This window comes from Nematolebias whitei, chromosome 6 (genome assembly GCF_014905685.2).
Source record: "Nematolebias whitei isolate Nwh7 chromosome 6, NemWhi1, whole genome shotgun sequence".
NCBI classification, from domain to species: domain Eukaryota; kingdom Metazoa; phylum Chordata; class Actinopteri; order Cyprinodontiformes; family Rivulidae; genus Nematolebias; species Nematolebias whitei.
Window position 1 is genome coordinate 10,281,135 of NC_056503.1, and position 14,472 is coordinate 10,295,606.

At 38.8% G+C, this 14,472-nt stretch overlaps 1 protein-coding gene across 1 annotated transcript in view; it reads right to left on the reverse strand.

Annotated features, from left to right (window-relative positions):
- Positions 1 to 14,472, reverse strand: part of gucy1a2 (guanylate cyclase 1, soluble, alpha 2) — a 58,578-nt gene that overhangs the window by 28,757 nt on the left and 15,349 nt on the right. The window contains exons 2-4 of the mRNA XM_037677372.1: positions 13,287 to 13,348; positions 11,529 to 11,653; positions 2,190 to 3,100 (exon numbers count right to left, since the gene is read on the reverse strand). Of these exons, the coding sequence (XP_037533300.1) occupies positions 2,190 to 3,100; positions 11,529 to 11,653; positions 13,287 to 13,348 (1,098 nt within the window). The remainder of the gene's footprint in view (positions 1 to 2,189; positions 3,101 to 11,528; positions 11,654 to 13,286; positions 13,349 to 14,472) is intronic.

Here is a 14,472-nt window from a genome sequence, read left to right on the forward strand (position 1 = left end):
AGAAAGACACGCACACCCTTTATGTGACATGACATTTGAGTGCTTGATAGGAATTATAAAAATGTATAAAATATTAAATCCAACAATATATATATATATATATGTATATGATACAGGTGTTTGTCCAATGATACTTTGGCACACAACAGGGGCTGGAAATTGAACCCCTTACCATTTGACTGGACTGAAAGGATGACCTCCCTGAAAAAAGCAGCAGCTGAACTTTTAGAGCAAATGTGGGCAACATATGGCCCGGGGGCCAAAAGTGGCACTTGGACAGTTTCCATCCGGCTTCCAATATCCTTAACTAAAAAGTAAATAACTTGTAAATACATTTATAAAACCTGCATTTTATTAATGAAACTTAAGGAAGTAAATTAATCATCTTGGACAAACGCAGCAAAAACCTGTGGATTAAAATAGGATACAACTTGTTTTTTAAGTTGTGTTTCCATAATTATACTGAACCATAAAAACTTCAGAAAGTAAATAAATACTGTAACTTTGTAAGCTAACAAATATATTGCCACAAGAGCTAGTTTACAGAGTTTGTCTTATATTCCTAAAGAGAAATGTGGAAACATTATTTTTTTTTCCAAACGTACTAACTTTGCTACAACAAAATAAAGCCTGAAAAAAGTATTCCAGATTATCTGTCCTACAGAAAATTAATTTTCTAGTTCTCTTTGCGGCCCTTTGATTTCTTTAATATCTTGATTTTGGCCTCTGGAAAAAAAAAAAAGAGCTGCCCACCCCTGCTTCAGAGGTTAGGAGGAGAATTTCTGCAAGAAGTTTAGCATAAATCCTGATAATTTACATGTTCTCACATCTCATCCTCCTGAACATATCAGAGCTTGTGGTGCATGTGTGAAAACTGCTCTTTTATTAGTTTGAATCATCTCTGGATGACAGTAAAGATTGTGTCTGAGACTACTGAATTACTGGGTCTGGACTTTGGTTGATTAAAATAACAGCATAAATTTGAGGGTGCCTGAGTTTTTCATGTGTGGTGTTAGGTTTCAGAGTGGCTTTGTTTATTTCTGTTTTATGTTAATCTTATTGAATCTTACCCTGTAAGTGCCCTCAGTTACTACTGCGTCCAGCTCCTCAGTTACCTGTCCTTCATCCATAAATAAAATAATAATTAATCCCAGTATGTCTAGGCTTCTTGATTTTATTCACTCCTTGTCAGCTTTTCCTGTTAGTTCTAATTTGGCCTGTGCTGTTCAGTCTTGTCAAGTGGCACTGCCTTTGATTCCTGCTCATATTAAAATTCTAGTTTTGACTGGGATCTTTTGCTTGCCTGGGATTGGGTCTACAGCAGGGGTGTTTAAGGGCCGGTTTCAGAATCTACATGAACTCAAGGTAAATACCCAACATCTTTTCTTGGTTGCAGGTTCCTCAACAAGAGTTTGACTGGCCTTAAAGATGTTCTCTGTTGCACTTTTGACATCATAATCAAAGATTACTGAAAAAAATTAAAGTGATAGAAGTATTTTATATTTAATATAACATCTTGGGGGCCAGATAAGATGTTAAGGAGGGCCACATTTGGCCCCCGGGCCTTGAGTTTGACATATATGATCTAAAACTATGCCTCCATAATTACGACACAAGTACCAGCAATTTTTTTTTTTTTAATAATTTTACATTTAAAACTGCTTTACAATTTGGCACAAGTTGTTTTTAGTATGGCCATGTCAAATACCAAAGATGGTGCATCATAGATGAGATGAAAATCATCTGCCAGTATTAAATATCTTAAGAATGGACTGAAGGAGACAATAAGCAACTTCTGGAAATATAATGTTAAATACAGTATTGTTCCAGCTGAGATGGAAAACCCTTCTAGTCATTTAACAAACGTGTAGATTTTTTATATATCTATCTTTCACTTGACTTTCTTTGGGTGAATCTAATTTAAAGCAAAAAGGTTTTACTTTCAATCACATCCATCTCTATTACAATTTGAGTAACTTTAATAAAGGGATGTGGCTTTATAAAATGCAGACAGCTGAAAATTACTAAAAATACTAATCTTGCTGTGTAATAAGTGATACAATCTAATGCTTGAAATTTAATAAGTAACAATTAAAAGCATGCAGATGCTGATTTAGACTATTGCAAAGGTCATTTCTTTGAAACATTTGGGGGGACCGTTTCAAACAATTTGAATACAAAAACTTTACCTTCTCCTTGGTGCCAGCCTGTGTGCTGTCGGGCCTGGTCCGGATGGTAAATGGGGATGCAAGTCTCAACAAGATGCCCTTGAAAGAGGGATCCATCTTGGGCGAGACGATCTCAAAACAGTCCCTGAACGAGAGGCTCCGGTGAGGCTCGATGCGAACCTGTCTCCTCAGTCCCTCTCCAAGCTGCAGCAGCTCCATGCGAGGCCCCAGGACGAGGTGAAACGGAAAGGCACGGCAAAATGTAGCCAGGGAAATGCGAAGGTCACTGGGGTTGGTGGAGAGTGAGAGTGGGGGCCGGCTGGTGCTCCCCGAGGCAAAATTTGGGAAGGAAGCGAGCGAGGGAGGGCATGTCTCCTGGATTAGGAAGGACAGACAAACTGTAGGAACAGAAGTTGGAAAAAGCGAGGGAGGGGACGAGGATGAGGACGGAGAGGCAGTGGGGGAAGCAGTGGGTGTGGGGGTTGTAGAGTCACAGTCAGTATGTTCTGAATCTTCATTTGGCAGCAGGGGGGTGAGAGGGGGCACTTCTTCCACCTCGACTTGTGAATGAAAGATCCGCCTGGCGACAGCTCTAATCAAACCTGGCATAACTAATCCAACTACAGGTGCAGGGTGGAAACAATGGAGCAGCAACACCTTCCCTCTTCCAGCTCGGTCTCCGCTGGTGCCAACTTTGTTCAATTTTCCTCTGCCTTTCTCCTCTTCGTGGGGGTCCTTGCACTGGAAGGAGGGGCTCTCTGAGGAGGCGCGGCGCCCCGTGGAGGTGCGAATGTGTTCTAAAATGGCGTCAAAGCCATTGAAGAAATCCTGAAGGTTGCCGCCTACGGCCCGAAGCACACGCTCGTTCTCTTCAAAGCAGAGGCCAAAGAACTCCTCACCAAAATGCTCTCGCAGCTCACAGAATGGTACTCCTGGGGGGGAACAAAACACCAGTCAGCAGGGCGGTGGATGCACAACTAACCTACATCTGTCATAAATAAATACACTTACTGCCAACATGTATAGAATCTTACGACGGAGCTTTAGGGCGATAAGAAGAAAAAAAAAGCCATAAAATTATGAGAATAAAGCCAAATAAAGTCTTAATATCATGAGAATAAAGTCGTACGAGACTTTTTTTTTTTTGCAGCTCTCGTTTATTTATTTATTTATTTTTCCCCATGAGTCAGATCCACAACACGACCTGTCAATCAATCCAGTAGGCATGTCAGCAAATGACCAATCCGAAGCTAAACGAGTCGTAATATTATCTGAACTCCGACACGATAAAGCAGACTTTACCGCAGTTTAACTGTGGTAAAATGAAGAATGTTGAGCATCTTGTTAAGTTATACTTTGATATTGGTTTTACAAATAAGGAGATAGTTAATCTGTCAGCACATCAGCATCAGATTATTATCAGTATCAGGACTTTGAACCTGCTTACAGGAAGGTGGTACGCTCTGATGGGCTGCAGCAGCTCTCTGCAGGTAACGAGCATTTAGCTTCGGATTGGTCATTTGATGACACGCCTACTGGATTGACTGACAGGTCGCGTTGTGGATCCGACTCATGGGGAAAAATAAATAAATAAATAAATAAATGAGAGCTGAAAAAAAAAAAAAAGTCCAGTACGACTTTATTCTTATAATACTAGGACTTTACTCTTGTAATTTTATGGCTTTAATTTTTTTTTCTTAGCGTGGCCCTAAAGCTCCATCGTAGAATCTAATTCAAACCACAGGATAAAAAAATATATATATAAGGTAATATGAACAGTAATGAACAGTACAGTAAAGCTTTTAATCCTTGTTAAAAATCTAAATAAATAAAAAAATCATGCACATAAAATAAATAATTTAAAAAAAGATCTGTAACATTTAATATATTTATCCTACTACCAAGATTTTAATCCAGCAAAATAATTAGAAGTACATCAGCCACAGAAAAACACCAAAACAAACATCAAAGTTCTAAAAAAAGAATATTGATTGGATAAAATGAATGCATCTTAAGGCACATAAAATAAAAAACTGGAAAAACAGGATTAAACAGGATTAAAAGATTACAGATAAGATATAAACAGAATTTAAAATATTTCATTAGAATCAGTATTTTCTCTGCAGAGTTTGGTTGTGAAACATACAGTATATACTGTAGATCTACTAAGTGTCAACCTGAGGAACAAAAGACGGGAAAACAACAAAGAACTGAAATTACTGAATACAGACAAAAATGTTGTTTTATTATTAAAACAAAACTACGTAGGTTTAAAGTGAGGTCTGACACGTTTGTGTTTCATAAGAGACACTAAACTGGAACTCTATGAGCAGAAATATCAGCAACAAATTTGAAGACTGAAAAGCAAAAACCAGAAAAATATGCATGAAAGTGGGTCTTTTTGTTGTGGGCAGACTGAACAACTAAACCTGAGGCATTTGAAAATCCAATACTGTACTGTCACCTGTGTGGAAATTAAAGCTTAATAGCCACTGAATATAAAAACAAAACATTCATTACAGACCTTCTACTGGTACACACAGACTGTGCTGCCTTTCATGGCAGCAGGTGATCATGTAATGTCCTGTCCACATGCATGTCTGTTAACAAACCATCTCATGAACTTGACATATTTTAATACAACTCTAATCATGGGATGTAAATCTACAATTGGTGTCAACCAGATAAAAGATGGCCACCACAGCTTATCGACCTTCGCAAACAGAAACATTGCTACGTCATTTTTACAGATATTGAGGTAAAATTTGGTATTGTAGTCAGGGCCATCTTACGGCTCCCTCAGACTCGGGTGTACTTCAGTCCGCGGAGGTCCACACATACCGGATTAGACTCGAAGTGGACGCCTTCAAGCCATGTCTGCGCAAAGATCCATTTTTACGACCTCGTACATGTACTCTGTGTTGCACAATAAACTGCCCGGTGACGGACTGATTTGTTTGCGATGCCAATGTATTAAATTGCCCTTCTTTATCTCTGATCTGGTTTAATGGCCTTTTCTTTAGTTTCTAAAACATTCCTGCTGTTTTCTTGACTTGTAATGACCCTCTGACATCACTAGAACCACCCCCTGTTGGTTGCTTCAACCAATCAGGAAGTCCTGAGGTGACCGGAAGTGGGAACTCTTTAAGAGTCCACACTTCCTGGAACTTCTCAGGTCAACTAGGTCAACTGGGTCTGTCAGTCAGTCTGTCAAGTCTCCTGAGCTCCTCAAGTGGGTCTCTGATGAAGTCTAGTCTTGAACTTAGTCTTCGGAGCCTGTGATGGATCCTTCCACATCTGAGTGGAACCTCTTACGGACTCACAGCTTGCTGTGTATCCAACCAGGAGATGAGCGTGTTTGTTGAACGGAGTACCGTCACTACTTCGGACGATTCTCAGCCATCCTTACCGGAGACGCTGAAAGGTCGCGTTGAAATGGACTCCTGTTCCTGAGCGGAGGTATTCCCGTCTAAGGTAATGAGTCGCCACGCACCTAGTGTACCGGGGCTGAGCTGGGCTCGGATGAAGGGTGCCATTCCCAGTCAACACACTTTCCTCTTCATCCATCTAAATCCTCCTCTTTAAACTCTTCTATTTTGCCAGTAATTAATCTAGAGGTCTTCAGAAATGTCTATTGTTTTTATTAAGTAAAACGTGCCAAGTTTTATTAATCAGAACCAGATCAGCTAATCACTTGTACATTTTGATGTTAAATTATGATTCTGTTCAATAAATGACCACATTTATTCTGATGGGTCAAAGAAAATTAACGTCTCATGTCACTGATTAAACAATCTACGCACAGTTACCTCAGTCACATGGCTGTAATTTAGCTCGAAAAAGAGAGAACCTGTTTATTTAAATATATTGTAGTCAAGGGCAGCTAAAACCTAGCCCTTAGAACCCTATAATTAACAACATATAAATGGAGCTGGACAATAATTTGATATCGATATATCTCGCGATATACTTTTATTCAATAAAGATGATATGAATTTTAAGCACATTTTCGATATTTCGATAGGATTACAGCGTTTTCTGTTCGGGTTGAAGCGGCCACGTCAGTTTCAACCCGGACAGAAAAAGGTGCAACACAACTACGTAAGTGAGTGGTGACGCAATGTTACGCAGAGCTCAAGTCCAGAAGGCTAGTGGTAGCAGGCTAAGCTAGGCTAATCTCCAACGCGCGTTAAGTTTTCTCTTCAAAATGAGTTCCCATGATCGTCAGAATGTGACTGAACAAGCTTTCACAAGCGAAGAGAAGCAGATGACATCACTGATAAGAGAGGAAAGACTAATTTGCTGGTTTGGAAGTGGTTCGGCTTTCTAAGATCTGATAAACTGCAGGTTTCAGTCAGTGAGCTGCAAAATGTGACGGAGTCGTTCTAACCAGCGTTTGGAACATCGAACTTGCTCCACCTGACAGAAGATGATGAGTCACAAGATGAAGCACAATAAAACTTGAGCCAACGTGTCCCTGAAACACCCCCAGCGCTGCAGGGTTTTTTTTGTTTGGTTTTATCATTTATTCATTCATTTAAAATAAAACAAATTCATCAGAAAGAAAAAAAACCTTTGAATGAAAATGTTGCAGAAAGAAGAAAAAAATTCTTATCTGCCCCTAATTTAAAAAATACAAAATAACTACAAACAAACGACAACCTTGACTTGAACAATCTCCAAACTGAAAACAAAAAAACTTCAGGTATCCTTCACCTGGTCCTAAACCTTCACAACAACTTTAACTATCATTTTTTAAACATATAAATTGTTTTAGAAATGTTTATGGTGATATCAAGACAATTCCATAATCCTGTTCCCTGAATTACAACACAGCTCCTTCAGACCAGTTCTAAATGAGGTTTTACAAACATTTACATTCCCTTAAGTTATATTGACTCTCCTTTTTTATATTTATTTTTTTTACAAATTTTAATTGAATATTTGGGGCTAATATTTTTATGAGCTTTATACGTGACTTGTAAAATACTATATTCAACCAAATCATAACATTTTAATAATTTCAATTGATGACAATATATTTGTTGGGTGACCATAGCACTTCATAATACTAATAATTCTTATAGCTCTTTTTTGTAAAAATAAAAATAGGGTTTGTAATTGTTTTACATGCTTTTCCCCAAACTTCATTACAATAGATTAAATATGGAACAATCATTACATTATACAATATATACAAAGCTTTGTCATTCAAAAACTCTTACTTTATACAGTAATGCAACTGATTGTTATTTTTATTTTTAAGTATTTTACATGAGATTTCCATGTCAGCTTCTCATCAATAACGACACCCAAAAATTTTATTTCATTAACAATGAATTTCAATGCTGTCAATTTTAAAGTTGTTGGTTAAAGTCAAAACTATTAATATTGACAAAGTTGAGAATTTTATGTTTATTTGACAGTGATTTCAATTTTTTTGAAGGCTAAATACAAATAAAAGGTGAACATTAATTTATTTGTATAGTTTGCAGTTTTTCTGAGGCTTTTATATTGTTTATATCGATATCGAATTATATCGTTATCGACCGAAATTAAGAGATATATCGTGATAAAAGTTTTGGCCATATCGTCCAGCCCTACATATAAATACAGAACACAGCTGCGGCTGGGGCTGCCAGCTCTCGTTTTTATTTTATTTTTTCGACCAATCAATCAATCCAGTAGGCGTGTCAGCAAATGGCCAATCGGCGACCTCAATTTGTCCCGAAGGTACACGCCCCTTGTCTGCGAAGCTGCTCTGCAGCCGCTCAGGGTGGACGCTCGAGCATGAAGTCTCAACCGTCTGCGGACAGTGCGCACAGTTTCCTGCTGACAGGACGCGGGAGTATACTGGAGCCTTAAGCTATCCTGTAGGCCCAACCCCCACCAACCTTGTGTTCAAGTACTTAAAACAGGTCTCATTTGAGCTGGATCCTGCAGGAAGGATCCAGGAACTATCTTATTTTGACAGAGTGCGTTCTGATAACAGTTTGCTTGGATCCAACAACTCTCAGGTTTACTAATAGTAAAGTTATGAACAAATATGACTGCCTTAAACAAATCAAATTTATAGTAAACTGAAAATAATGACAAACACTAATTTTAAACAAAACAGCTGCCCCTTTAAGTAGCATTTCCGCCTCTACCCTTAAAAAAAGATCTCCGCCCCTAAAAAAGTGGTGGGAGTGACTGCCGAGCTAACCAGGCAGTCATACGCAGGCCGGAGCATGTGGAGTCGAACAACAACTAGCAGGGACAGTGTCGGGCTCGGAACCATCAAGTAAGTGGGGGAGGGGGTAGGATGCTTGACAGAAGCAGAGTGTTTACAAATGTAAGTAAGCGTAGATGTTTAATAACACGTTAAAATTAGGAATGTGCGATATGGCATAAAATTCATAGCACGATGTGTATTGTGAAGGGTGGCGATAATGATATTTATCACAATATGTTTTTGGTATAAAACTTGCCATAGGAATGTAAAAAAAGCATAGGGTGTTCTTTTGCAATCATTTATTTTGAATTAAGAAAATTCCACTACTAGGTCCAGAGAGTTTTTAAATAATAAACAAATCAAGTATTAGTCTTCTTTTATTGTAGTGCAAAACAGTGCAAAATATATCAAATGTAGTTTTAGCCATATGTTTTAAACAAAAGAATATGTTGTTAACTCTTAACAGTTACCAGTCTTAACAAATGAACAGCAACAGAGCAGCATTTTACTCTGAAACACTTCACCCTCCAAACCTCTAGTGGGCGCCTCCTTCTGCTTTAATGGAGAGCTGACACAAAATGAGTCTGTGGCTTTGACCTGAGGGTCTCGCAGTAAAATCACACAACACAGCGTTCTCTTACCGATCAGAGAGCAGGTTTCTCTAAAGATGACCAACGCTTACTTTAACTTTCCACGGAACCCGGCGTTTTGCGCATGCGTCCGAATACGGCAACACTACGGCAAGCCGGGTGTAGTTAGCTTGTAGCTTCGCTACTTAGCTCTCGAAGAAATTACTTTAACACCATTGACACAGTTTTCAACTAAAAAAAACGTAACGGTTAAATCTGACGACTCTGATTTTACATCAGACACAGCGTTACTGCAGTTAGCCGGTAGGAGACAGATCTATATCGTAGACTGAATTTCTATCGTTTCTACCGTGTACCGTATATATCGTGCATTAAAATACAACAAAATGCAGGAAATTGCATCTATTTTATTCAAAATTTTCTGGGGGAGAACCCCCAGTTCCCCCCCCCCCCCACACACACACACACACACCCACACACACACACACACACACACTGGCCCACCCACTATTTACTAAGTCCTAACTTAAAATAATGTGTTACATCTTCATTCAAGAACTTTGGTGATGCGAGGTGATGGGTGATTCACATTTCTTTAAAAAACATACGTCTTTTAATAACATTTGAAATCATTTGGTTGAACAAAAAAGCCAAAAACAGTTAAGCAGCTGCACCCAGAGACTGTAATGTACTAGCAGTACCAGGAAAAAAATAACTGAAGTTTTCCTTAAACATTTTGAAAAGAAAATTAGGTTTAAAATAGTGATTTAGTATTGCCAGATTGTTTTAAAGGTCATTAAAAAAATAAATGCTTTTTATGGTTCTCATTGTATTCAAGTATAACAGTATAATTGGTACTAACTAGAACAAAACAGACAGACTAGAGGGGGTTAGGACACAGAGGCAGGAGGAAATCTTAGATGTTATAGAACGGATCAAGTTGTACTGAACAAATCATGACTGTGTGCGTTTTTTAATGTTGGGCTTTAAAGACATAACGAAACCTATACTATCCATGATGCTCATGCTGCTGATTTAATTCATGTTGCTGTGTTCATTCGTCCTCATCTGCTCACACAAACTCATGTTCGTGCTGCTGTTGTTTGGCGCATTGTTTTGTATTATTAATGCTTAGTATAATCTTAGTTTAGTGTATTTCTTAGCTCATGTTTTGGATCTTATTACTGCTTTTCTTTACAATTTGTATTTTTGTTGGATGTAACTGGGACCCTGTGTACATAATTTTGTTCCACCTCATGTACCGTATGTGATGTGAATGACAATAAAGAACCTTGAATCCTTGAATACGTTCTTTGTGCATGTGTGTTTTTGCCTGTGTAAATAGTCACGTACTATATTTGCACTACTATTGCAATGATACTAGATGTACAATTTTTCTTTTGAATTGCTATAAAGTTAGATGGGCAGCACGGTGGCTCAGTTGATAGAGCTGCAGCCTCTCAACAAGAAGGTCGCCAGTTCAAATCCCAGCCTGGGACCTTTCTGGGTGGAGTTTGCATGTTCTCTCTGCACATGCATGAGGTTTCTCCAGGTGCTCCAGTTTCCTCCCACAGCACAAAAACATGCATGTTAGTCTGATTGGTAACTTTAAATTGTCTCTAGGTGAGAGTGAGAGAGTGAGTGGTTGTTTGTCTCGTTTGTGTCTATGTGTCCCTTTGGTGGACTGGAGACCTGTCCAGGGTGTATCCGGCCTCTCACACCATGACAGCTGGACGTGGGCACCAGTGACCCCCGCGGTCCAAAAGGAAGCAACGAGTAAAGATAATGGATGGATGGATAAAGTTAGATCTTTGAGGAGTTTAATACAAGTGTGAGCATAATTAATAATTAACTGAAGGAAGTTGTGTACTTGTGTACATTTTGTTCTCGTTATACAGTACAGTACTCCCTCGTTTATCATGGGCAATCTGTACCCTGAAGCCCCGCAATAAGTGAAAAACCGCAAAGGAGGAATAGTAGTACAAGTAGTAAGTAGTACTTTATTTAGTAAGTACGAGGCGTTTTCAACCCTTCCCACACTCTTGAAATATTATAAACAATGTTTCTAAACTCTAAAGGCACTAAATAAAGCACAGCAGGTCATGATTCCCCTCTCACTGCCTCCTCTGCACTCAGCCACCTGCAAGCGTTCTTAGCCACGCCCACTTCTCCGCTCTGCACAAGAACAGCTGATCATCTACAGCAGTAAGCTTATCCTGCAGTATGGGCTACACAAAGGTGCTAAATAATTTGAAATACTTTATTTTAAATAACAATTTCATGCCGATTGTGCAGCTCATCAATCGTGTGTCATGTCCAATCTTATTTTGAAAAACCGCTACTGAGTGAATCTGCGATAAACGAACTGCGAAGTAGAGAGGGACTACTGTAAAGAGAATATGAGCAATCATGAGCAAAACCTTACAAATTGAAAGAGGTATTAAAAATGTTCAAGCCATCTAGGTAATGAATGTTTACACAATCAAAACTAAGCAAATTTCTTAATGGCAAACACAAAATATTACACACACGTCTCACCTCTTCTCACATGCTTACCTAATATTGTGCCCATGTACTGAAGAATTTGTAGGACGTCTTCCTCTGAACCAGAATTTTCTAGTAGTGGGCACTTCTCCTCTTTCTTTTTTCTTCGCCTTTCATCACTTTCAACTTCCTCGCATCTGTTAGGTGCACAAATCAAGCACACAAAACCATGATCCAGCTTGCATGGAGTGTGACGAGATAAAATGGTGCTTGTCCTTATTTATTCAACATATCACATGGATGCATAAGGAGTGGTGTCTGGGTAAAAAGAATGATTTAAATACACATTTTGAGAATGTTGAAAATGGCAAGTAAAGTTTATTTTTTAATTATGATGTAAGAGTTTTGGTTGATGTATGAAGAACTTCAGAGCTGCAGTGCTTCTGAAAATCTTTCAGCCATGAACCCCACATTCGTTCACACTAATGGATTATTTGCACGGCTCCTGATTAGCCCCAACTCTGGGCAGCCCGCCACGGAAAGAAACCTTTCGCACCTTTAGCTAGTATTTTTAGCTGATTCGAGACCTCTTTTTGTTCCTGCTTCTCTGCTGGGACCATGCGAGCTGAGTCGGGACAGAAGCGTGAATGCAGGACACTGACTGGTCAGGGGGAGGACCGGGACGAAGGGTGGAAACGTTTTTTAAAACATTTTATGTATAAAAAAATGTTTTTTTTAATAAGTGAAGAATAAAAATAAATAAACAGTGCTGGCTTTATCACGAAATCCTCTTTTCACTTCGACTTTATTAAATAATCTGTTAATTAAAGTTAACTCAGCTGAAAAATCATAAAAAGACAAAATTATTGGATCTCTCAGGAATATTTCCCTCAAACAGGTTTAAAGAAGAGACACAGCCTTTGGTTCAACTTTATTCTAACCCACAGACGTACAAATCACAAAACAAGAATTACACTTTAAATCAAAGCTAAAAAATTATCTGTATACAAAAAAAATAATCTGTATACAAGAAACAAAACCACGAGTGCAAATACATCAAATGATGAAGAAAAATATAGAATTTCAAATATAGATGTTTTTGTAGAATCTGATTCATCTGATTTAATTCAGTTTATTTATATAGCGTCAAGTCACAACAGAAGTCGTCTCAGAGCACTGAACAGAAACATTGTTATTTAAAATAATAATTTAAAATTATTCATCTGAGGAGCAGACTGATTTGAGTTTAACTCATCGCAGAACTCTCACTCAGGGAACAAAAGTTCATTTGCAGGATCTTGGATTCTCGACACGCCTCCAGAATCGGTCTGAAAGTGCGGTGCAAACCCAGGCTGAGCTGAGGGGTGTGCAGAGCTGGGGCTGATTAGGAGCAGTGCAAATAAGCCATAAGTGACAACAACAGAGGTCGAGGTGTACAGCCGAGCAGTGTCAAACCAGCATCTTTGCGTCTGAATGCAGTCTGCGCTTTGTGAAGCGTGTTTTTAGGTGTCATGCCTGACCGAACGCACTCCACTGGGTTTTACTGTTTGGACAGGGCTCAGACAAGATGTGAAGGAGTGCATCTAGGTGTGTGTTTGTTTTTGTTTTCCTTGTGTTTGTGAAACCGTAACAGGAAGGGAGGAGACAGGGTGGCAGGGAGAACGAGGAGTGCCAGAGTCGGTGAGAAGCTCTCAGACACTGAGCAGGTGCGTGATGTGTGACAGACAAGTGTGAAAAATAAAAGCAAACATGTGGGAAATGAGTGACAGGGACACCTGAGATCTAACAGCACGTGAACCAACTTGAGAATAAAGGCAGGACGGATCATACCTGATCTCTTGTTGTCTGTAGAATTGTAGAGTTCGTTGAAGAGCTTCCTGAACAGTCTGCGTCTGCAAGACAAAGTAAATACACTAGTCATATGGATTTAAGGAACCTCAGTTTATTTAAGAAAACGATTCTTCTCTGTGTTTGAATAACTGTCAATTTTGTCAACAAATCTAACTATTAAAAAAACGTTTTTGAAATAATAATGTCCTTTAGTCAAGTCAACTTTATTTATAAAGCACATTTAAATCAGAACCTGTTATCAAAGTGCTTTAGGGGCCGTTTACACGGCGTGTATTTTGAGTGCATCTGCAGCTTTCTCTCTGCAGTTCTGCTGATCATTGACACGACACCAGTGGCCCCCCTCTTTGAATCTGGAGGTTTCTGAACCCACCTTCCAGAGTCAAGGTTTTTCGCTGACCCCCCCGCTGATAATGTAAACATCTCCTGCTGAGGCTTTGTGTTAAACCACATGTGCACACGCATGCGCACACAGATGCTATATTTCTATCAACATGGCGGTGGACACACTGCTTTCAGAACTACGACTGATGGAATATATTTTTAATCTCGTAGTTAATCTACGTCAGATTCCAGGTGCTGTGATCAACATCTGTGTTGGAAGAGACACAGTCTGATCCAGTTCTAATGTCGCTGTTTATAGAACGAGGCACGCGCACACGTCGCGCTGCACTATAACATACTAAATGTGCTAAATAATAACAGTTTAATAATAATAAACAGTATTTATGTTAGTGTGAGAGATATAATGAAGCTCTGAGCTAAATGAAGCTATCTGGACATTATGTAATTCAAATTTAAAATGATGCTAAACATATAGCGTGAACACTAAAGTTGAAAATGAAGACATCAGGTTTAATTTTTATTTATTTATTCAACACCACAAACTGTATGTCACACAAACACTGATAATTAAACTGAACACACTATTAAAACACGTTAACTTTAAACTGCATTAATGAACAACTGGACTCTTGTTTTAATCCGGTAAGGATGTCCCACGTTGTTCATCTGGCTCGTTCAGGCCGTCACTCCTTTGATTAAAGCAACTTAAAACATTGAATGGATTGAATAAAACAACTGAGGGGAATTTTAAATAAATAGTTCATCTAACATCTCTGTCTTCGACGTCCTCCTGCACTGCACCTGGGCCGAGCCTCGTTCAGAA